Here is a 24,921-nt window from a genome sequence, read left to right on the forward strand (position 1 = left end):
CAAGACCATTTTATTTACTGTATATATGGTTTCTGAAATGTGGCACACAACACATGAGTATCAGCAGGACAATTAAACTGCCAGACACTCTGCAAAGTGTTTGGCAGATTCATACACCTCTGCATCCGCCATTCTCCTCCCCTCCGTCTTTTATTGTTATAGAATGCAAATGTTATATCACCCATGTAGTACTAAAGAATCTCACCATTGGTATTTTTCTCTTTGCAGCGCCCGTCAGTTCTTTTTCCTTTTCATGACTGTGTTCACAGCATCACTTTAAACCTTGTATAAAATCAAACATCCACCAGCTTTTACAGACTGATGTCCTGGTTAAACTTTGACTCTAATGCCTTTTAAGTTGCTTAAAATCTGTCTGAGCATCCGAGCAGCTGTCTCAAAGGGTCCATTTGACTTCTCCATAGCAACGCTGCCAGATGAAGTTTCTTTTTAATGCTTATTACGCTGTATGAAAATGTTTACTGTGGGTTATCCTGCATGCTGGTCCAAATCACTATGACTGTAAATTCAAGGATTCAGTGATTGGCCAAAAATATTTTAATATGCAATAATACAGTTTATTGAAAAAAATGTAAAAATATACAATGTGTTGTTGAGATATCATGGTTTCATTAAAATTAAATGAGAAAAGTCATCACAGCATACATTCGCTGGCCACTTCATTAGGTTTATATGTTCATCTGCTTATTAATGCAAATATATAATTAGCCAATCACATGGCAGCACTTTATTTAGACATGTAGACATGGTTGACATCCCCCTGAACTTCAGAATGGGTATGAAAGGTGATTTAAGTAACTCTGAACCGGACAGGTTGCTCTGAGTATTTCAGAAACTGCTGCTACTGGGATTTACTCACACAACCACCTTTAAGCCTTAGTGTGAATGGTCTGAGAAAGACAATATTCAGTGAGCAACAGTAAGTCAAATAACCACTGGTTACAACCAAGGTATGCAGAAGAGAATCTCTGAATGCACAATATGTCAAACTTTGAAGCAGACGGGCTACAGCAGCAGAAACCCACACCAGGTGCCACTTGTGGGGAATATTTTCTTGGCTCATTCTGGGCCCCCTGGTAAACACCACAGCCTACGTGAGTATTGTTACTGACCATGTCAAACCCTTTATGACCACAGTGTACCCATCTTTTCTTCCAGCAGGATGACACATCATTCTGACTCTAGGAGTAACTAATGAAGTGTCCAGAGAGTGATTTTTCTTTTTTGCTAAATGATTGTGTTAGATACTTGTAGTTCAAAAACATATACCCTTAGCTTTTAGCTTTATAAAAATGTGAATACTTATACAAAAGTCATACAAACAAAACATAACATTGATATTCAAACAGTGGTGATTCTCCGGACATTCTTGCAGCCATCCTCTGGGGGACACGTGTTGGCCTGGCTCTCGCTTTGTGTAGAAAAGCTGCTGGAGGACACGACATCAGGGACCTGGAGAACCATCAAAGTTTAGGTTTTACTGAACAAAACTATAAAAGTAGAAGAACAACAGGTACCTCTGATGTGAAAACGCCTAGAAGAAAACTACTGCCTTAAACTAATAGGAACCAATCATTCATTAATGACCAACAGGAGAGATATAAACAGCAAGACAACTTGCATGTCAGTTAGTCTATACCAAGTCTTCTGAGGTACAATTACAGTATTGACAAGACCAAGCTGGAGGATACATTGGAAGGGTCTGGTCTATACATCTGTAGATCATCATTTATGATACATTAAGACAATGAGGGTGATGACAGACGCGCTTAGGAGTGTCCTGTTAACTAACAATAGTGTCATTATTACTGGTTAATGCAGTAATCTGTTAAGATTAATCTGCATGATGGGAGGCCAGCAGAGGTGCAAGAGTGCATTTCCCTCACGCTCTTAGTAACAGGGAAGGATGTGGCATGACGTCCAGCTGCAGAATGACTGGCCGAATTATTCAGCTCCAGTTCATCTCTGTTTCTCTGACTCCTATCCCTCCCACCTTCTCTGTTTCTATCTTACCTTGCGAAAGCTGACAAAGTCCATCTGTCTACGAGTTTCCCAGAATAGCTCACTGTTAACTGCATCTGCAGAGTGAAAAACAGCTTTTTAGCTTGATCTAACCTAACAGCTCCTTCAAGCGGCAACAGCATACTTCGGACCTGAAGGAGACCTCAGTAGGAGAGAGGAGGATTTAGGAGGTTTACTGGCTCAGAGGTTTGGAATGGGTAGCACACAATCATGGTGTTTTACACCCAGATCTGTCAAATTATGTTTGCCTGAGAATGCACTGGAGCCACCTACTGTAGTTATGAATTATTAAGGGGTTAAAACCTAATTGACATTTTAAGAAAAAATCGTCAAGCTATTTTCAAATACCTTACATGCCCAAAGACTTATTTGTAATTTATATGTGTATTTATGTAAAGTCATGGTAAAAGAAAGTACTCATATTCTAAAGCAAATGTAGAAGGCAGGACAAGTAGAAGATCACAGAGGAGATTCATGGATGCAGTGCAGGAGGACATGCAGAGTGTGACAGAAGAGGATAGTAGGGATAGGGTGGGAGGGAGACAGACGATCTTCTGAAGGAAGCAAGTGAAAAACATTATATACAGAACAAGCATAATGCCACGAAACACAGCATATCAGCACAAACACCTCATTCACACTGTTGAGCATAGTGGTGGAGGGTGGGTAAATTGGCTTTTTGCAGCAACAGGAGCTGGGCATCCTCTGGTCATCGAGTCAACCATGAACTTCTCTGTAAACCAAAGTATTCTAGACTCATATGTGAGGCCATCTGTCCGACATCTAAAGCTTGGCCATTATTGGCTCATCAACAGGACAATGATGACAACTGTTGCAGTCAAAGTCCAAAGCTCAGTGATTGAAATGTCACAGTGGGACCTTAAGAGAGCTGTGCATAACCAAATTCCCGCAAACCTCCATGAACTGAAGCACTGTTGTACAGAAGGGTGGGACAAAATTCTTCTACAGCGTGAGAGACTGATAAGGTCAGAGAGGAAAAGATAAGTTTTTGTTTTGGCTGCTAAACTTGTTTATACAAGCTAGGAGTTCATGGTTTATTCATTAACTGCAAAGCGCCCGGGTCCTGCAGCTGCAAAACAAACCCAAATCATCACCACTCCACCATCGTGCCCAACAGTTAGTTTGAGGTGTTTGTGCTGATATCTTTAGCAAATAATGGGGTCTACTTAGTTTTTCACGCACTGCTATTATTTTTTGGGGTTAAATAAATAATGAAATTGTGTAAATGTCATGTTTTATAGGTCATCTGAGGTTGCTTTGACCTAATTTTAAGACCAGGACCAGACCAGATCCTTTCCCGGGGAGCAAAACCTTTGATTTTTTTGTTTGTTTTACCATGTCTATTGTAAAAAGCCAGTGTGATTGCTTTCTCTTGTTTTTCTTCTTCCACCACAAATCATGTGTAACTTACATTACACATGATCATTTTGCAAACCATGCAGCTGTGCTTTTGAATTCTGCATGTATATCTTTTTCTGTTGGCTTACTTCCCACATGGCTCACAAACTCTAATGTTACCTACATTTTGTAATGCTGTACAGCAAACATGAAGAGCTACATTGTTATTGTGGAAAAAGGCAAAGCAGCCAAATCACTCTGCAATAAAACTGCACTGCTAAGTGATCATAATCTAACTTTGACAGAAGAAATTAAAAACTTTATTATATTATAGATTTATTTTGAATTAGTCACGCAAGTTTCAAAAGTCTATTATGTGAAAATGAAACCTGCTCAGGCGCCAGTGCTGTAATTTACTGGGAAAGGTCAATACAGAAATTGATCACTGAACACAGCACATTAGGCTGAAACATCTCCGAAAGGCAACATAAACACTGAAGTCGTTTAGATCAGTGTGATTGTAAACATATCCAAATGGTAACGACCTTAATATTTTAATTGAATGCTAAGATCTGCTGGTCACTCTCACCTGTGGAGCTCTCACTAGAGTATCCCAGGTTAACTTTCCCTCCCGGCGCATCAGCATCGACACTTCTACTAAACACCGATTGGTCAAACCTGCAATAGAAATGATAACGTTTAGCGGAGTTATGGCAGAGTCACATCATCAGAGGCTGTTGTGAAAAGACAGTTTTCTTTTCCCAGCTAAGCTGCAGTATATTACAGGCCTCTGTGCTGTTTTCATTATAAAGTGCTTCGACATCATTCTTCACTTTATTTTACTATCAGACTGAAGTACTCAACTCCGAATGTGTATTTCAGCTAGAAAAGACTGACAAATGTTGAATAAGTTAGCTTCCTAAAAGAGCTAATGACAGTCCGAATCATGTTAAATTACTACCAAAATAATTACTTTTTAAAGGTGCAATTTCAAATGTGTGCCTTCAATTTTCTTTTATAATGATGATCAATGAAAACCTGTTCATTCCCAGAAATAAGCTGTATGCATTCTTAATAGCGAATGTAAAATATAAATGGAGCTCAGTGCACGCAGGACTGTGCTGTAGGTCTCTGATTACAGAAGCTGCTTCCTCCACAAGAAAGTCCCACAGTAGATCTAAGGTTTAGAAACTGCTGTATATAACAAAAGAGCTCTTAAATCTCACCTTAGTACCTCCTGCGGGCTTGTTTCTGAAAAGCAAAAAAGAGCAAGAGGGAGAGAGAGAGAGAGAGGCGTCGAGTTTACTGTAATGAGCTATCAGCTGCTAACTTTATTATTCTCACTGCATTGACCACAGAAACATTATACTTGCTCATTGCATCTACATCAATATGAAAGCTGTAAATGTCCTGCTGTTTATTAGTTTGGATTCTGCACTAATATCACAGCCTCCAGCCAGTCTGCAATTTAGCACTGAAAGCTGGAGCTAATGAGTTTTGTAACATGGCTTCATGGTTTCCTTTGCCAAAGGTCCTCCTGGCCATGGCGAGAACAACACCAGCGTAACAATGGTACAGATGGCACTTGCCTCGGGTGAGATATAAATGCTTCAATTTCCCTTTATAGGCAGAGAACCAGTCTTTGTGATTATATTTTAAATCCCTGCTGTCACGCTGGCCAACGTCTTTGAGAGCTAGATGCCTTACATTTCTCCCCCATAATTACAAAGCACACATTAGTCCCTACTGAGGTGGATTACTCAGAGAAGAGCTCAGCAACTCGAAAGCATGCCACATCCCCTAACATTAGAAGCATCCTTATGAATTAACTCAAGGATGTTTCAAAGAATGGAGCAAGGACAATGACGGAGGAGGTATCAGACGTTTCAGGTACAGAATCAACTGCCAAACGAGAAAGGTCACACCTGCTTTATAATAATCCCCTGGCTCCAAACCATGGCCACGATTTGCAATGGTCCAGAATCAGTCACAGGGATTACACTGACTTAAAATGTGTGACTCAGGGCCACTTTTTTCTTATCGCACACACACAGACCTCCTCTGCCTCCTAGAGTGAGCTTCCCCTCAGAGATGGCCTTTGTTATCTTTAGTCTTTAATTACTGTATGCTTGGTGACTTTTTTTCTTAAGAGTTGTGTGATTAGATTGATAAACCTTTCTTGTTTGTACAGTAAATATCAAAACAAAGAGCACAGTCAGTCAGAATAGCTCGACACATAAAAAGGTGTCTCTATTCAAAAGTAAAAAATCCACCTAAAAAGCACATTTATCCAGTTTGCCCACAATAACCTGAGAATCAAACACAGAAGATGTAACATTATGCCTGGACAACTGTGGTCTGAAGTTTGCATGACTCACCTTGGGCATGAATGTCATGGTAATTAGTTTTTTTTATGATTTCTTTGAATTGTTCTTTTTCCAAGATAGAGTGATTGTACAAAATAGATATTTAATGACATTAAATAACATGATTTTCTATAATCCACACAGAGCCAAAATATACATACAGGCTCAAATATATAAATACATTCCCTTTTAATAAGTGGTGCTGAAAGTTTTGCAATGTCTTTAAGCTTGACAAGACCAATTAACCTTTTGTTAGTGATCAGTTTGAATATTTTTGGTAGTTTCTTTCGATAGCATGCAGCAGACTGACCAATGCTCAATGGGAACAATGGGAAAGTCCAAGGACCTCAGTGAAGGAGAAAAAGGAGAATTGTAGATTTTCACGGGTTGGGAAGATCTCCGAGAGCTATTTCTGAACAAATGCACACTCCAAGATCATCACTTTAAACAACTGAAGGTAAAAATCTTCACCTGTGTCACCATGTTGGTGAAGTCTGGAAGTAGACCCAAGCTCTCACCCTCAGATAAGAGGAAATCTGTTAGGATGTTCAGGAACAACCACAAGGTTTAAGCCTGTCATGAACTGGAAACTGCTGGAAAACCAGTAACACTGTCACCAGCGAAGCAAGTTTAACATCACCATGGACTGAGAGGGTGCTGACCAAGAAAGAAGTCCAAAATCAGCACCTTCAAACCTGACTGAAATTTGCACCTTTCCACATGAATAAGAAAAGTTTTATGATCAGAAAAGGCAAAGATTGAGTTATTTGGCTACAATAACAAGAGGTAAGTTTGGAGCAGTAAAGTTGAGGCTTTCAAACCTAAGAATACTGTACTAGATGGGGAGGCTGTCCACTCCCCTCCCTGGACTTAATTGCCAGCTCTAGATGTCTCTCCAGAGCCAGGGCAATTATAAAGGACCACCTCCATCCTAACCACCACCTCTTCAACATCCTGCCCTCTGGAAAAAGGCTCAGATCCATCAGGTGCAAAACCAACAGACTAAAGAACAGCTTCTTCCCGTGGGCTGTCAGAACTATTAATGGAAACTAAGAGTGTGTAAAGACTTCCCCAACACATCCACCCTGACACTGCTGTTGATCATCTATGTGCAATATCTCAGTCTTTCCATGTTCTGTGCAATATTTTTGGCTCAAGTGCAATTATTTTGGTCCCAGTCTGTTTCAATGTTTCCTACACATACACCATGTATATAGTTCCACTCACACATGTATATATATATACACTGCTTTTTATTTTATTCTATTTATTTATTTATTTATTTTCCACCTTCGATGTATATAGGTTTCTCTTTTTCTTACTTTAGCACCTTTGTGGTCCAGCTACCCAATTTCGCTGTGCAAGAAACTGCACAATGACAATAAAAAGCTCTAAGTCTCTAAGTCTAAGTCTAGACGTCAAGCATGGTGGTGGTAGCATCACGTTCGGGGCTGTTTTACATTGCACAGTGTATGGAATAATGAAGGAGTAGGACTACCTGCAGATTACTTAGCTTCACTTTGAATTAACATCTAAAAATTTGAAACTTTAACACAAATTTGTGTTATAACAGGACAATGATCTCAAACACACATCAGAACTGGTTTAGGAATAGATGAAGCAGACTAACATTAAGCTTCTGGAATTAGCTTCCCAAAGTCCCGACATAAACCCCATTGAAAATTTGTGTACAATGCTTAAAAGCTAGTGTTTTACCAAATTTAAATAAACTTCACCAATCCACCAGTTTTGTCAAGAGAAGGGGTCAAATATTCAGCCAGAATTATGCCAAAAGCATGTTGATGGCTACGGGATATCTAACCAAATATTAGCGGGGGAAATATTAGTGGGGGTGTATGTACACTTTTTGCCCTGCGTAGAGTAAAATATAGTAAAATCTTGTTTTTAAAATTCATTATAGATGTATGCTGCACAGTCATTGTACTCTGGAAAAAGAACAGTTCAAAGAAGTCATTAAAGGCCCCAAAGTACCATGACATTCATGCCCATAGTGAGGGTACTGTATGTTAATTTCTGACCACAACTGCAGACTTAGCCTTTAGGTTGGCTGTTTTCTCTGTTTCCAGGAGTTCTCTAAGCTAATAAATATCCCAGCTTTCTCAAGATGTCTAATTATTGCCTTTTTAGGAAAGACATTTGGTGGCTGTGTGTTACTGTGTGAGTCCCTTTGTTTATGTGTGCAGACATGTACCTGAATAGTTGACGACTGATGCCGATATAAATGTGAGAACGCTTCACTGTGTAAGGGATGTTCTTATAAGAAATGCTACCTACCTACTACCTACACTAATCCAACTAAAATCACACTTAGTCTTCACACTCTGCAGCCATGCACACACACTTCTATAACCTTTCCTGCTGCTGTTTCCTTTCTGCTGAGAACAAATGTTCTGCTTTTGTCAGAAAGAATACCGTGTACCCTTGTTGAAGGCCACCATGGGGCAGTGCCGAGTCACAGCATGCATCCACCCGTCTTCTTCATTATACTTTACTCACAGTTTCTGTACTGGAAAAGTGTGATGTATGTTCACGGACAGCAGTTTAAGGTAAAATGCCTACTTGCTTGTCTCCTTTGTCTGTAGCAGAGGACAGTGCAGATGCAGAGCAGGAGGAGCACCAGAAAACCAGAGAGGGAGGCAGTTATCGCCAGTGGGACTGTGCAGTAGCCTTCTTCCTCCAACACCTCTGCGACTGAGGAGAGAAGGTCACATTGTTTAGTAAAGAAAATGAAAGCAGTGTTTCTGTTTTGTCTGCTTTTTCACATTGCAGCTCATCTGCAGATTTGCAGACTTGGTGGATAGAAAACTGTTTAATTTCCTGGTTTAATTTGTAGTACAGTCATGAGGGTGTGTGCAGAGGGAAGCTGCTCTGAGAAATTGTTACAACAGCGAGAACAAATTGAAAATGCTAAGATTATAAATGCATTTGTATTTTGAAGCTTTGGGCCTCGGAGAGAGGTTTGTAACATCAGCACCCGGCGATGCAGACTCATGCAACACTGACTTGGCAGCCCTTTTTCTGTACCACTCTCCACATCTAAAATATTGCTCAGTGATGATTCACATGCTTCCCAAAAGAGAGAAGGGGACAGATATAAAAAACATGGAGAACAAAGTGAGGAACAAAATGAGTGAAAGATTAAAAAAAGTAACAAAAAGACATCTAAAGAAAAAGAACTAAAGCAGGACAGAACAAAAAGAGGCTCGACTGACAACTCTCACTGTGTGTGTGTGTGTGTGTGTGTGTGTGTGTGTGTGTGTGTGTGTGTGTTTAATTATTTGTTTAAATGAAAAGCAGTCACTTTGTATTTTGAACACCTAAAATTCAGTGTGATTCCATGATCCTGCCTAACAACATAAAAGTCTCCAAAAAGCTCAAGTATGGAACATAATATAAATGCAAAATCTTATATTGCACTCTAAACACAGTAGATGTGAAATGGCAGGAAAGATCAGTGCTCTGTTGCAGTACGCAGAGTACAGATGTAAATTTATCATAGTACAAAAAAACACATTGCCTTTGCAGACTGATGATCAAACACAGAGACAGAGGTCACTGAAAAATGACAAATACTGAACGTTGCTGTCTCGTAGACATTCAGTGTACCCTAAAGGCAGTAACTGAGAAGTACGATAGCACAGCACTTACATGATTACATCTTACTACAAGTAAATTGAACTTTTAATTTACAAATACATTAATGTAGTTGACACAAGTTATGCAGGTTAAGGCGTAAAAAGGTAAGTGAGGTTACCAGGCTGAAAATCTGTATTTTCTGTTTGTGCACACAGTCCAGTAAAGACTCTCTTAGATATGATTTTTCAGGCTTGCTACTTGCTTTTTGTCCTTCACCTCCAGAGATGGTTGTGTGGGAAAGTCCCACCCAGTAGATCAGCAGTTTCTGAAATACTCAGATCAAACCATTTCGCACCCGCAGCCATGCCACGTTCAAAGTCACTTCAATCACCTTTTCTTTGCACCATTCTGATGCTAAGTTTGACCTTCGGAGGGTCATCATGACTATGTCTGCATGCCTACTGTAAATACACCGATTTGCAGCCATGTGACTGGCTGATTAGATATTTGTCTTAATGAGCAGTTGAGCAGGTGTAACTAAGCTACGTGGTTTTAGTCGTTAGGCCTTTTAAAAAGTATTACTGCCATTTGTGTTTTAATATTTTTAGTAACACTACTTTAACTGCAGTGAGCACGTGAGACATCCCTGCAGATTTCTGACTGTAGCTGTCACACAATATGAAGTGTGTTAATTATGGAAATATTTGTTATTTCTGGTGATAAAAGGAATTTATTTGCCACAGACAGTAACTAAATCTAATTTAGTCCTGACCCCAAAGACCCCGACGTGAACCTTGGAGCGCATACTTTTATACTTCAGTTAATCATTGTCGTGTCCAAATCGCCCAAATAGACTTTGAAGTTTTAGAAGATACTTTAGAGTAATTTTTCAGAAATTAGAAGTACAGTAATCACAGTGTACAGTGTAGTACAGAGTGTAAGAAAAGTGTAAAAAAAAAAAAAAAAAAAAACCCACAGCTCCATGGTGCCAAAAGTCAAAAACCCTACTGGGAACTTTTTATGGAAAAGAGAGGAAAAGTCATATTTCAGGCTCAGACCAAGCAGTGCAGTTCCTGGAGTATTTTCAAGTATCACTAAAGTTACAGTGTGTAAAATCTCACCATTAGATGTCAGTAGATTGCAGATTGCAGTCAATAGAGTCACTTTTCTTATCCCTCCTAATTCAAGAGCATAAACCGTCATTCAATAAATCTTTGTTTAATCTCTTTATTTGCTTTTTGGACAAGTGAAGTTACAAAAACCTCTTCAATCATATTTCCTTTGGTGGACAGAAATCAACCTTTGTGGACTGTCCTGCAGGGCTTCTGGGAGCTTCCTCCTCGCCCCCTCTTGAACATGGACTCCCAGAGTTTAAGCATACTCGCCACGAGTGTCACCAAGGCTATGGTGCATCCTAACGGAGATCAGACAGAAATATCCTCAAGAAATTCTATTTAAAAACATTGCAAACTTTGCACCAGTGTTGCTGAAGATGATTGCTGATGTAGCCAAGATCCACATATCCAAAATCTTCGAGCCCCCTTCAAGTCTTCTTGATGTTCTTCCAAATGAAGAATTTCCATTTGAAAGTCTGAGAATGTCCAATAGTCATCCCAGTGAAGGACCTCCATTTGAAAATCTGGAAACATCTGATGTTCTTTCAAATGAAGAACGTCCTTCTGACAGTCTCTCAATGACCAATGTTCCACCAGCTGAAGAATCTCTTTCGGAAAGTGTGCCAGTGTCTGATGTTCCCTGTGAGGAACCTTTTGCTGAAACTGAATCCAGTCTGAACACCTTGATATCAAGAAGAAAAATAAGAAAAAGGGCTTCTTCCAAAAACTTAAACGTCTGTGCTGTTGTTGTGTCAGACCAAAAGAAACTGACTGACAGAAACTGAAACTATCTGCGACCCAGTATTGGTGTTCCAGTCAATGTAAATAAGTTCCTTGATTATTGTTGTTCATGTTTTGGGGGTTTCTTTAGTTCTCAGTGGGCTGGGTGTTTTTTCCCTTCGTGTTTCTGACTTAATTCTAGTTCATAGTTCCCGATTTGTTTTCCTAGTTGTTGTTTCTTAGTTTTTAGTTTCTTGAGTCCAGTTTAGTTTCTAGTTTTCAGTTTTGATGTTTTGGTTTGTATTTTGTGAAGTTTATTTCTTATGAAAAGTTTTTCCAGCAACAAAAGCTGCCGCTTTAAGTTTGATTCCGCGTATGAGTCGTGTGTGTTTGGGTCCTACAACCTGCCTGCTACAGCACTCCATGACAGAAATCAAATTTTAAAACCTCATTAATATTTTTGCATGAGTCTCCATCTATGATTAAAGATTTTTTTCTTTTAAATGTTTGTAAGAGTCCCTTACGATTCTCAAAATACTTCCACAAGTCCAGTAAGTGTTCTTAACATCACATATTGATCTTAATATTTTTAACAGAATTTGAACTTATTCTAACTGTTAAAATATTAACAACAGTAACTGAAACCGGCATATAAAACTAGAGAATGCATTTCCTGTAGAAAATGCAGTGTGACTGGTTTGAGTTGAATTTTTATAATTGCTGAAATCTTTGGTAACAAAAAAAAACTTGTTTTATGGGCAGAAACACGCCAAATCATTCACCTGACAGCCAAAGTGCAGAACTGAAATTCACACAGAAGAATCTGGAAACTAGCTGAAAAGCTTGAAAATATACATAAGAAAAACATGTCTAATGGCAAAAGAAAATTTAGAGCCAGAACACATCTGAATGAATATTGAAAGCTCATATTCTTTACATCACTGGAAGAGTGGAATTAATATTTTAAATGTCTAAACTCAACAATCTCAAATGAAAAAAAAACCTGAATATTTTCAGAATATCTGCTGTGTGTGTGTGTGTGTGTGTGTGTGTGTGTGTGTGTGTGTGTGTGTGTGTGTGTGTGTGTGTGTGTGTGTTATTTAATGTCACTCACCCACTTTTAGACTGATTGTGCTCTTCAGTGGTTCGGGGAGGGCAGACACAGAGGCCAGACAGTCCACGTGAGAACTTTTTGCTGCCAGCACACTGAGGTTGCTGGTCACGGTGAAGAGGCTCTCCCTCGACTCTTCACTGCTGATGTTGTATTCACTTGGACTCACCTCCGCACCGTTCCCCCAAGAGAGAGAGGACGATTATTATTTACAGCTTAACATGCTTATTAATTTTAATGTTTACAGTCTTGTTTGTTCAGTAAGCGCCCTGAATATAACCTGTTTTAACAGACATTTCACCAGTGAATGTGTGCTGTATAGAGAGATTTGTGCCCACTTCAGAAGAAACTGGAGAACCTGAGCAGCTGGAGGGTGACCAGTGTGTCTCAGATTTGTTATCAGAAGAGGCAACTGCACTGCCTCATTCCCCCCCCTCAATGGAGGGAGTGTGTAATTAGTTTAGTTTGTCTGTCTGTTTGGATTTATGTTTTTTCAGATGTAGGGTTTCAGTTATCCTTTTTAAATTTTGTACAATGGTAGGTAACAGTAACAGCTCAAGATAATAGATTTTTGGTGAAAATTGGGTCAAGGTCACACCAAATGTTAAAATCAGTAAAAACATACGATATTACCCAGAATCTTTTATGGATCATCTTCAAAGTTTACAAAAATATACTAGGCATTAGGGGACATGGAAACCTAGATCACCTTGGCCTCGCTGAGTGCTCATGTATAGAAGCTATAGATATAGATTTCGAGGCCACATTTTACTACACCAAGTGTGTAAAATGCTATTGCATGCTCACATTTTACATTTCCCACATTGTTATTCATTTATCACCCCATGACACTTCATCCCAGGCCATTTTCTTTTCCAGATATACTACTGCTATACTCATTGCCAAAGCCTCTGGCCTCTTACGGTGACATGTTGTGTAGAAAAGGACCTAAATGTGGACTTCAAAGGCAGAACTTGACAAACAACTAAAACAACCTTTATTCAGCTGGAGTATAAGTCCATCAAACTCTAAAACAGAAAAGAAACTGCTAAATCCAAAGAAGCACAACAAGGCTAGGAGCAGAGGTGATCAGAAAAAGGGAGACAGAGACTATAAATACACAGAGGGGTGAATGGGGCAGAGTGAGACACCTGGGAGACACAGCTGAAACTAAATCAGATAACAAGACATGGGGACGTCAGACAAAAACACAGCACCAGAGACAAACGACTATCAAAATGACAGAATATAAACGGCTTGACAACAGCATACAGGAGTCACTGGGGTAAATAAATTGAAAATTCAAGAAGTTAATCAAAAGTCCTCCTTATTGTTCCCACATTTCTGTTCATTCAGAGCATGCGCGTCTTTCCAACTGGAAAGTCAGAGGGTCCATAAGCTGGAATTCAGATCTCAGTCTGTAAGTTTGGTTTGCATCATCAGTTGAAAAACTAGAAAATAGCAAATAACCTGGTAGGCCAAGGAGCGTGATTCCTTTTATAGACTAGAAAATGTAATCACATAGTGTCTGATCAGTCGAACACAAGGATGGCTGTGTTGTGGCTTGGCATTTATTGATTTATTCACTGCAGACAAAAGCAACAGGATGAGGGCAGATGTATCTAACAGCATTTGTGTTGTCGGGTTCGGCCAAATGCATCAGAACTCACTGCACAACATTTCATCAGTCAGCACTTCCTAAAGACACGCTGTAGAGCTTTTTAAGGGGAAATATCCTTGATTGAGTCCATTATCTGGTCTCATGCACAAGGTCTGCAGATGTTTATGGGTCAAACACTTCAGGAAGTCACTGACTGCGAAGGATTTTACAGAAGAAATCTAATCTGATGAGTTTCTTTGATTTAATTTGCCCCTTTTGAAATTCTACATTTGAGGCACTATTTGTTTGTGATGTTTATTAGTCACGTAAACCTACCCGAATTTAAGTCTTTATATTTTAGAGAAGAAACAGACTTTTGGGGGGAAAATGGGAATATTTGTTTATTTCCTTTGTTCATTCTGATTGCCTGGAGTTCTGGTTACAGTCATCACCAATGATAACTAGACCTCAGAGGGTTAACGTAGTAGCTACGATTTTATTACTCAAGAAATAGAATAAAGTACTTAACAGTCCCTTTATAGTACCAGATATACTGGCTGCACTGCCTGAGGGTATAGCAGGACATACTGCAGGCTGAATAGTAAGAAAAACAAGTTTTAGTTCCGGTGTTTGATAAGATAGTGATGATATTGTCTGATTGATTTTGTGTATTTACCTCTTTATTATTCACCTCCCATTTCAGAACAGGCTCAGGGTGCCATCCTGCTGCTTCACATTCAAACAGGACTGAATCTCGCTGAAAAGCCAACCTGTTATTCCCAAGGATTTTCACACTGCCCTTTTCTGAAATAAGAAAACAGTCAGTCACAAACCTGAATGATGTACTCTTTGCCTTATTTGTGTTTCACATACATTTAGTAGATGTCCTTATGTATGAATGTAAGTGAGTGGGTAGCAATCTTTCAGCGCCATCATCAGTCTCCTCTGAAATCCTTCTATTTGGATGCAAGCGTCTCTGCTATCACCTCTTCAGCTGGGCTGTTCACTTACAAAAGATGGATTTCATTCGTCCCAGGTGATTGATCACATGTCTCCGATTCTCAATTGCCTGACGAATGCTTCTCCTTTTCTTCCCCCTTCATCTCCTTCCCTGCCAGCCAAATAAGCCACTTAAAGCCCCGGGAGATACAGTATCTCATATGTGAAGTCTGTTGTCAGGCAGAATGAAAGGTGGTGGAGGCAACACACAATTGCTACAGACAGAAAGATAATTGCAGGAACTTGGGTGCTTTGTCTGAGCGAATGGCATGTCTGTGTTGATTTAGGTTCAAATCCTCACATATTTTATACGCATTATTGGCTGTCCCTTTCCTCTAGGAGCTTTTATTTGATGCCTGATTTGGTGGCATGAGCACCATACGCACTCCTGTTCTTTGAACCAGCCGTTCTGATGGTGGAGTTCCGCTTTTACACAATCTCAGCACCACCAACTAAAGGTTAGCAGGTAACCAGCAGCCTCATTTGCACTGATTGATGAGCAGCTCCCGTGATCGTGGCTGATTGATACAACCCAACAGAAAAAGAAAGGCATCGGCACACAAAGCCCCACCCTACGTGATCCCTGAAATAAGGCTTCATATGGTTTGTTAATCACTGTAGGGAGACTGGTAGTGTGAAGCAGGGAGCTCTCAGCTAAATGTAATTTTAGTGATTTTTCAGCAGGGTTTCTCGGGAGACTAAATTGCTGTTTTAAAGGAAGCTTTTTATCATTTGTATGTGTCTACGCGCAGATTTGAAGCGTGCCCGTGCAATTTGTCTTAAATGAACAGTACACACTCTATGCGCGTTTATAAGCTTATTCCAATGAGAATATCTGCTACGCCTCTACAGACCAATTACCACAAGCATTTTCTATCTTCTCTGATTTATCATGTCTCCTTTTCTGCAGCCTCGCCTTCACTTCAGTCCCCGTTCGTAGTCAACAGCGCATGCAACCACACTAAGTTGCCTGAGTGAAGGGTTTGCGTAGATGCGCTGCATTTGTGATTTACCAAGCATAAGAACTAAGCACAGAAAGAGCAGGGAGAGGGTGTAGTTATATTTACATCATCTTCATTTGGGACAATTTGAGAGTGGAAGATAAGAGGGGAAAAACAGAGCCAAGCAGCCTCGCTGTAAGTCTGCGTCTGTCTTCCAGCCGTACTTTTGAGGCCACAGCGCACAAATCACATGCAGAGTTGCTGACTGTTAACTGGGCGTGCCGGGATGCACAATTAATTCAAAGGCTATGTCAGGCCCTAGTGATCCTCTGCATCCAGACTGGAGGGCCTGATTCACCACACACTGCTGTTAATGGCTGCATATGTCAGTGGGGATTTGTGGCACTGGCAGCAATGGGGGCTCTCTCCATAATATATTGGAGGCATTGGGTCATTGGTTTTGTTTCCTGTCGCATTGTGCAGAGATGTTGGGGGGGGTTTAGTTCTTTTTTTAGCTGTGCTCTCAGTTCAAGTGCACGCACTTTAGATGCAAATAAACTGAAGCATGTATTGAAGAATTCACTGAGTTGCCATTCTGTTTGATGCAAGCTGACCTGAAATCATGACATCAGCAGCTCAGAGGGACCACTGAAGCCTCAAATGAAACGTTATGTCCATCACAACAGTCGCCAATTTGAACTCTGGTTGCAATATCCACATTTCTAGTAACACATTAAGCTAACAAATACTTCAAAAAAGCTTTAATTTTTAATAAAGAGATCCATCCTGTCACTGGGCAAAAGACAGGGTACAAACTGGACATGTCAGACACACTCATTATCCTATCACACTGCAACAACCAGAAGACATCTGTCCAGCTGTTAGCTGCCTGGAGAATTGGGTCGCCATGCATATAAGGCCAATCCATCAAAGTGAATGCAAATATTTCCAATAAAATGTGAAGCTTCAATTTGTTGCCTTTTAAATAAGACATAACTTTATTCATAAAGCGCCAAATCACATTATCAGTTGCCTCGATGTGCTTTCTATTGTAGGGTAAAGACCCTACAATAATAAAGAGGAACCACCAACAATCAGAAGACCCCCTGTGAGCCATGACGACAGTGGGAATGAAAAACTGCTTTTTAACAGGAAAAAGTCCACGAGTGAAACCAGAGATTAACAATAACTTTAAGATACCAGCATTATTATAGAATAACTTTCTGTTTTAAGCACTATTTGTGGCTATACAATACACATTTATTTAAATCTGGGGTGAGAACAAATATAGTATCCTCTGCAATCTTCCATTCATGTAAAAGGGAAAAAAGCCCCTTCTACAACCAGCCTTACAGCCCATTTGTATAGACATTAAAATGTTTGTGATTGGTCTGGCTAGAAATGACAATAACTTGCTAGATGTATTTTTCCCAAGGTAAATGGTAAAAGGAAAATCCCTCTTGAAAACATTTTGGTTGATACTGCAGTACTTTTCAAAATAAGACGGCAACTCCATCAGGACTACCTTGATGCATGCTTAATCATCCAGGTAAGGAAATACCACACAGCTGATTCTGTTCTTCTGGACGTTGCGTTTGCAGCGGGAGAAATGTTTCATCACTCATCCAGTCTCAGTATCACTGAGTGATGAACTGTTTCTCCCAATGAAAACGCAACATCCAGAATAACAGAATCGGCTTTCTGGGGTATCAGAACTACTGTTAAAATCACAAGCTTTACACCCTTTCTGTCATCACCACACCCAGGCCTGCTAAGCCTTTTGCCTCCTTACCATCATGTTGGGAACAAAAAGAACCCTCTAAGTTAAGAAGTCTCAGCTTTTTTTAATTAACTGACTCCCATTCAGTGTAAAGTGATATTTAATCACTCGAATGTATGTTTATTGTGCTTCACTAGAACCCTGCATTGCAACGGTTAACGACAATGCAGGGAATGGAAATGAAAAGATAGTAGGTGCATTAGTGATGCAAGATGATGAGACCCTAATTGATTTAATCCTTTCAGCAGCTTGATAGTACTGTGATTGATTTTGATCTTTAATTTATAGTTATTTCGATAGAAAATAATCATCCATCCATCCATTAAATCTATCTAATCATCATTCATTTCCAGAAATAAAATGGCTTTCTGCGCACACCACATAAGATGTTTTGTGATCCGTTCGATCTATCTTCGCTGTAGTTTTTTGGTCTGCAAAATTTACTGATGCTTGTCTTGTCCTAAATCTAAAGTTCTCAGCAAACATGGTATACATCCATGCTGTGGATGTATACCATGCCATACAGTATACAATAAATGGGATAAAGAGGAGATGAGATTGGTTGCAGCTGTCTGTAAATCCTGCGCTGCTGCTGCCTGTTCTGATTGGCATGGAGTGTCCAAGCATTTCCATCTTGTATTTATATCTGGGGGCCAATCAGTTCATATCCCCGACATCGCCCACGCTGCCATTAACACAGAGTAATGCAGAGACCATCAAACATGCCTGAGCAACTTCACTCCACCACGTTGGCCCTAATGATTCTCCACCCTTGCTATTGATCTCTTGGGCACTTGTTCAGCTGCTTTTACGGTAAAGTGAAAACGTGCAATCTTCAGTCTCCCATTTCAAAGCAAACTAAAACAAAAAAAAAGAGTCTTAATTAAGGCGCGAAAGTTGGAAGGCAAAACTCTTTTGCTGTTGCTTTTGAGGCAAAGGTTTTTAAAAGCCTTCACCATCTGCTTCGTTTCTTTGCCTGGTCTGTGTGTGTGTGTGTGTGTGTGTGTGTGTGTGTGTGTGTGTGTGTGTGTGTGTGTGTGTGTGTGTGCACTTGCAGACTCTAGTTCACAAGAAACTGAGTATCCTTGAGGGAAAATGGCTTCACAAAAGCCTTTGAAATTCTCTGCAATCGAAAAAAAAAAACCTACCTTGTTGCTATCTTGCTTCAGTGTTTCTAGGTAACACACACATACACTAAGATGCATGCATGCATCCATAAATGCACCTACATAGTTTTTCTGCTGACTCTCCCACAGACAAACGTACGCACACACGCACGAATGTACAGACCTTGTACAAACAGCCTCGCTGTTTTCCTATCAATGCCCTGGAGATCACATGTCACTTCTCCCTGGTCGTGTCTCTCTGTGTTATTCAGGACAAGCATCCATCCGTCTTTCTTTTTTTCAGCCATCAGATTCAGATTCGTGTCGGGGGATTGCAGGACACCATGTTCATTAGAGATAGTGAGTGCTACCTCACCATTCAGCAGCCAAATCATAGCAGTCCACTGGCTGTTAGAAGGAGTGCAGGTAAATCTGGCCTTTTCCCCTCTCAGGACCGTCAGGTTTTCTGGGAATAGTTTTATTTGAGCTTCAACTGCAAAAAAAGAGCATAAACAAAACATTGTCTGTAAGTTTATTTTACATCAAGTTTGATTTAGAAATCTGTCTGAAATTATCTTTGAGATAAGTCAAACAAAACAAATCCCCAGAGCATCACTTCCTACCACCGCTGAAGTACTTTTAAAGAAATATTTGAACATTTTGGGAAACAAGCTTACTGGCTGTCTTGCTGAGAGTTACATGAGAAAATCTATCATACTCAAACAGCAAGCAGCCGTGTAGCATAGCTTAACATAAGGGCTAAATTCATGGGGAGCAACTAGATTCACTCAGTCCAAGAGCAAGAAAAATTGTCTGCCAAAATATCTAAAGCATCACACACTGTGTATCATGTAATCCAAGAAATCGCTTTACTTTTTTTGCCTGATGCATATTGGCTTTTTCAAAACCAGTGTTCATATACAGCATGATCACCCACTGGTAGTTCATTATTTAAAATGGTTTCATTAATTAGGCAGCACGGTGGCACGGTGGTTAGCACTGTTGCTGCACAGCAAGAAGGTCCTGAGTTCAATTCCACCATCAGGCCGGGGTCTTTCTGTGTGGAGTTTGCATGTTCTCCCCGTGTTTGCGTGGGTTCCCTCCGGGTACTCCGGCTTCCTCCCACCGTCCAAAGACATGCAGTTTGAGGGGATAGGTTAATTGGATAATCCAAATTGTCACTAGGTGTGAATGTGTGAGTGAATGTGAGCGTGAATGGTTGTTTGTCCCTGTGTGTTGGCCCTACGACAGACTGGCGACCTGTCCAGGGTGTACCCCGCCTCTCGCCCTATGACAGCTGGGATAGGCTCCAGCGCCCCCCGCGACCCTGGAAAGGATAAGCGAATGGATGGATGGTTTCATTAATTAGTCAACTAAAAAAAAGATTTTTCTTTTTTCATTTCATATTCAGGGGATAAACACAAGTTCAAGATGAAGACATTAAAACATTAAAAAAGAAACAAAATAACCAAAAATGTGTCCATTCAGGATGTCTGAAGAACAAAATCAAGTGTGACTCAAAATTACACAATGATTTCAAAGAAATTGTTATGTTTTGTATGCAAGTCTTTTGACACTTATGCTTTTCAATTTACTAACTGAAATGTCTAACCAGCAGCAGCTCAAAGCATTTATACAAGCAGACATGGTCAAGATGACCTGGTGAAGTTCAAACTGAGCATCAAAATATGGAGGAAAGTTGCTTTAAGGGACCTTGAATGTGGGATTGTTGTGCTAGAAAAGCTGGTCTGGGTATTTCAGAAACTGATTATCAGCTGGGACTTTCCCACACAAATATCTCTAGGTTTACAAAGATTGTTCTGGAGAAGACAAAATGTTTGCTAACAACAGAAAACTGAGGCTACAATTCATATCAGCATACAAAAACTGGACAATAAAAGATTGGCAAAAACTTTGCCTGCTCTGATGTATCCGCAATCTTCTTCTTTTGGTCGCTACCCAAAGCTCATGACCATACAGTAGGTAAGGGTAGGGACATAGATCGACGGGTAAATCCAGAACTTCGCTTTTACGCTCAGCTCTCTCTTCACCACAATGGACCGGTACAGCATCTGCACTGCAGCCGCAGCACCAATCCGTCTGTCGATCGCCCACTCCCTTCTCCCCTCACTCATGAACAAGACCCCGAGATACTTAAACTCTTCCGCTTGGGGCAGGAACTCGTCTCTGACCCAGAGCTGAGGACCATGGCCCCAGACTTGGAATTGCTGATTCTCATTCCCTCCCCTTCACACTCAGCTGTGAACTGCTGAAAGCCACCACCTGATGAAGCCAAAAGAACCACATCATCTGCAAAAAGCAGAGAAGAGATTCTGAGACTGCCCAAGGGGAAGCCTACTTGGCTACGCATAGAAATTCTGTCCATAAAAATCATGAACATTTCAGTGACACAGGACAGCCAAGGCAATTGGCCTACTTCTTCAGCCTGATGGCTCCCTTCATCCCCACCATCTGGTTTGGAGGTTACCACCACGACAGGTACCAAACACCTTGCGATCACAGCTCAGCACAGCATTTTCAGCAATTGAGGTGCTGAACATGGTGCATTCAGATTCAATGTCCCCAGTGTCCCTCAGAATGAGAGGTGAGAGCAAGCAAGGGGGATACTACAATACCCATCCAAGCCTGCTGCCTCTCACCACGGGCAACTCCAGGAGACTAGTTCCAGAGCCCAAGCTGTACATTAAGGTGAGCCCCAACTATATCTACCTGGTACTTCTCAACCACACGCACTAACTCAGGCTCCTTCTCCACCAGAGAGCTGACGTTCGATGTCCCAGTTATTAGTCTCAGTAGGCCTCAGTAGTCCTATCCCAGGCAGGGTGAACTGTTCCCTAGATTTTTCACTCATAGGGGTCTTTTGAATCACTCTTTGTCTGGTCCCTCACCCAGGAACCAATTTGCCATTGGAGACGCTACCAGGGGGCAAAAGACCCCTGATAAAATAGCCCCTGGGATCCCTGGGACACACAAACCCCTCCACCATGATAAAGTACCGATTCAAGAAGATAAAATTGCTAAAAAAAAAATGTAACATGTAAAGAGAATGAGTGCGAGACAGTAAGAAACAACACAACTCCCTGATTTTGTTTGTCACTTTGGCAAATTCTTCTTATTAATAAGTTTAACAGTCCACATGTCGACATGTAAACAGTGGACAAAATAGAGATACACTGAGTTAGGAAGAAACAGGGACACTGAAAAGATATGGTTAAAGGAAGAGGGGGGTTTGGGATGGTCTCTGTGTCAGTGGGATAGTTATAAAAGTCAGACATTACCCTCCAAAAATAATTGAGCTTTCACCTCAGAAGACAGTTTCTGGGTTTTTTTTAACACATCACTGGACCAGTGAGAAACATTTGGGGCATCTACCAAAGAAGAAGAGGGTCTCGTGCTGATAAAGATGTAGCCAAAATATTTCATTGTTTGTCAGGGAATGAGGTCCAGTCCATTGGGACTCACAATAAGAAAACACTGGAGTAAAACATTTTAGCAATAACTACATATAAAAACCAACAACGATGAGATAACTGGGACTAAAATAGATGAACACATTCTCAGAGGAAACATTTGGGCTCCAAACGTTGGGGCGCGTTTTTCATCTTTCCATAAAAAAATCACGCAGACACAGTAACAAAGATGCAAATAAAAACACAGTTGAATTCCAGCATGTTTTGTGGCTTTCCGAAGCTGAGAGGTAAAAGAAAATAGGAATTAATATTAATGGCGAACCTCGAAACGTGACGTTTATGGCACAGTGCCCGGGGTGATGTATAACTTGTTTGTGGTGAGCTAACTGCACCTTCTACAACCCGTGTGCCGAGTTGTGAATTATGCATCCATTTAGGAAATTAGGTCTGAGAAATATCTAGGCCAGCCTACAGAGCAGTTTCTTTTCATTGTTATGAGAGAATGTCAAACTAATGAGCATAATTTCTGCTTCCTCCTGTTGGGACCATGAACTAGTGACTCTGAAGTCCCCTGACCACTGGGTACATCTAATTGTTAACTAGATAGGCAGCCATTCTTAAGAAAATTAATTATGAAGTGAAGACAGATCATTAGGCCCTCTAATTATTGTCTGTAGTTTTAATCTGACGGATGCTGCTAACAAGCACAGCACAGGAATGAATGAAGTTGTTAATTCGAGCACATTACTGGTGTCTGTGTCACATCCCCAGACAAACAAACTGTGCTTGTTTTCAGCTGAACTCTCACCTTCAGTCCTCCATGACAGTAGAAGCACTAACAGAGGGAAAATGTCCATGACTGATCAGTCAGTCCGGTCAGTCCATCATTCAAAGCAGAACGATCCTGAAACAACAGTGACTCTGTTATTCCCGTAATGGATGCATGGTCAATCATAATTGCATGTTTTTAACCATGACGACTATCCCGATGGTTCACTTTTGATCACAGAGGAATATCAAAACATTTATCATTCATTCATGGTTCCCAGCAGATTAACCCTCATTATTCTGATGATCATGCAACTTCTAAAGCTTTCTGTTGCCATCTGTTGTGAATATTTTAATGCCTCCTAGATAGATACGTACAGAATTTTGTAAATATATTCATTGTTTTAAGCAGTTGAATCCTCACAACTTTGAGGCTGATTTGGCTTTTCCTCTCGTGCCAGCAGCAGGACAAACACTTTCTTCATGCTTTAAAAATATCTCAAATTCTCTGCTAGATAGTTTGGCAGAAACATTTTGTAAACAACTCCATGGTTCTTAGAGAAGGAAACCATGACCGCATTATTAGTAATATTAATACAAACTCCTTCCAGCACCTTAGAAATGCCTGAACCTTCCACAGTTAAATATTGAGGTCAGAAATTAAATGCATTCAGTTTACTGCCAGATTCCTCCTTATTGTTAACGCTCTGATCTGCCTCCACTGTTTGTACTTTCTGTGCTAATTTTAGAACTACAACACAAAAAATGATGAAAAGAAAAATGTGACAAAATGTCTGTTTGTTAGATTCAAACCCTGTGAATTTACACTTTTAAACAGAAGTGAACTCGGAATTTATTTAAATTGAAAGGCATCAATGCAAACAGAGCCGACCAGAGTTACACAAACTGTAAATTAACCTGTGATAAAGCTCTTTGCTCTCTTTAACACAGGTGCAGCAATCGCTACACGCTCAGAAAAAACACCATCTTACCCCTGAGGTACAGCGTGAGCTACTCGATGAACTGCATATGCCTCCTAACCATTCCTTTCTCAAACAATCCAAAGCAGCATTTTCAAAAATCCAGCTGTGTAATATTTCACTCACCTTGGTCTGGAGTTTCTGTGTATGAGAAGCAAACAATGTCATCGATGTTTTCTATTTCTGCCTCATGCCTGGTGCTCAGCCATATCACCCCAAACTGTCCCGTTAAATATTACCAAATTCAGTGGGAACTTTGGCCCATGCTGCCATGCTGCACACACACATACTTAAATACACAGTGTGAGAGAGACTGCAAATATTGCCCATTGTAATTCCCCAGATCCCAGGGGCCTTACAGAGTCCCTCCCTTTTCAAATTATTGAATTTAAAGGATGATGTATTTTTATTGGAACTGAGTAGATGTTTGATGGACCACAGAATACATCACTTTTTTTATAAAAGGGGGAATCTTTTGTTTTTGGTCAGATCAAGAGAGCTAATACATCTGTAATTAATATTTTCTTGCTTTTTCTTCTACATAATTATCCCATTTCATGACAGTTGTCAGGCAAATCCAGTAATTTTTACTGTATTAAATGTTTTGACAGTTAGTTTTTACAGTTTCCCCCACTCTAATGTGCAGATCAGTTTATTTATTTATTGAACTTCTATGTACTATGTGCTTCTTTTCTGAACTTTGGGTTGATATTCTGTGTCTCTCCATTAAAATTAAACATAATAATAAAACACTGTTCCTTTCTTTGTAAGTGAGCAATCTTACAAATGCAGCAGGGGATCATGTAACTATTTCCCCCACTGTAGTTATTCATTGAAAGAATTTATCTGTGGCATTCTTGCACACATTAGACCTTGGTGAATATTGGGCATAGTAACAATGCCTAGCCTGTAAAGCCTGTACTGTACATGCCTGAGCCTTTTTTGATCATCTATCTAAAAATAATACTGCATGTTTTCATCCACCTCTACAAAAAAATCTCATGGGAC

The 24,921-nt window shown here is 40.2% G+C and overlaps 1 protein-coding gene across 3 annotated transcripts; it reads right to left on the minus strand.

The window, feature by feature from the left end:
- Positions 1–553: 553 nt before the first annotated feature.
- On the minus strand, positions 554–24,195 carry igsf5b (immunoglobulin superfamily, member 5b). Of its 3 annotated transcripts, none has more exons than XM_005474555.4 (10): positions 24,040–24,195; positions 22,974–23,069; positions 18,919–19,227; positions 14,585–14,712; positions 12,312–12,477; positions 8,346–8,477; positions 4,626–4,650; positions 3,989–4,077; positions 2,032–2,096; positions 559–1,470 (listed from the first exon to the last, which is right to left on the minus strand). In XM_005474555.4, the coding sequence occupies exons 2-10, from the start codon at positions 23,020–23,022 to the stop codon at positions 1,360–1,362; spliced, it is 1,074 nt and encodes a 357-aa protein (XP_005474612.1). In that variant the 5' UTR covers positions 23,023–23,069; positions 24,040–24,195; the 3' UTR covers positions 559–1,359. The 3 variants fall into 3 exon arrangements, with proteins under 3 accessions (XP_005474614.1, XP_005474612.1, XP_005474613.1); XM_005474556.4 differs by lacking the exon at positions 24,040–24,195 and adding an exon at positions 23,926–24,033; XM_005474557.4 differs by lacking the exon at positions 2,032–2,096 and having other exon boundaries at positions 554–1,470.
- Between the last annotated feature and the right edge of the window lie 726 nt (positions 24,196–24,921).

The sequence above is a fragment of the Oreochromis niloticus genome, linkage group LG14 (genome assembly GCF_001858045.2).
Source record: "Oreochromis niloticus isolate F11D_XX linkage group LG14, O_niloticus_UMD_NMBU, whole genome shotgun sequence".
Taxonomy (NCBI): domain Eukaryota; kingdom Metazoa; phylum Chordata; class Actinopteri; order Cichliformes; family Cichlidae; genus Oreochromis; species Oreochromis niloticus.

Excerpts from the sequence above, each read along its gene's own strand:
- igsf5b (XM_005474555.4), bottom strand. The coding sequence starts at position 23,022 with ATGGACATTTTCCCTCTGTTAGTGCTTCTACTGTCATGGAGGACTGAA. Across the intron at positions 14,713-18,918 it reads AGCGAGGCTGTTTGTACAAG|AAAAGGGCAGTGTGAAAATC; the intron begins GTCTGTACATTC and ends TTCTTATTTCAG. Across the intron at positions 4,078-4,625 it reads AGCCCGCAGGAGGTACTAAG|GTTTGACCAATCGGTGTTTA; the intron begins GTGAGATTTAAG and ends TTTCTATTGCAG.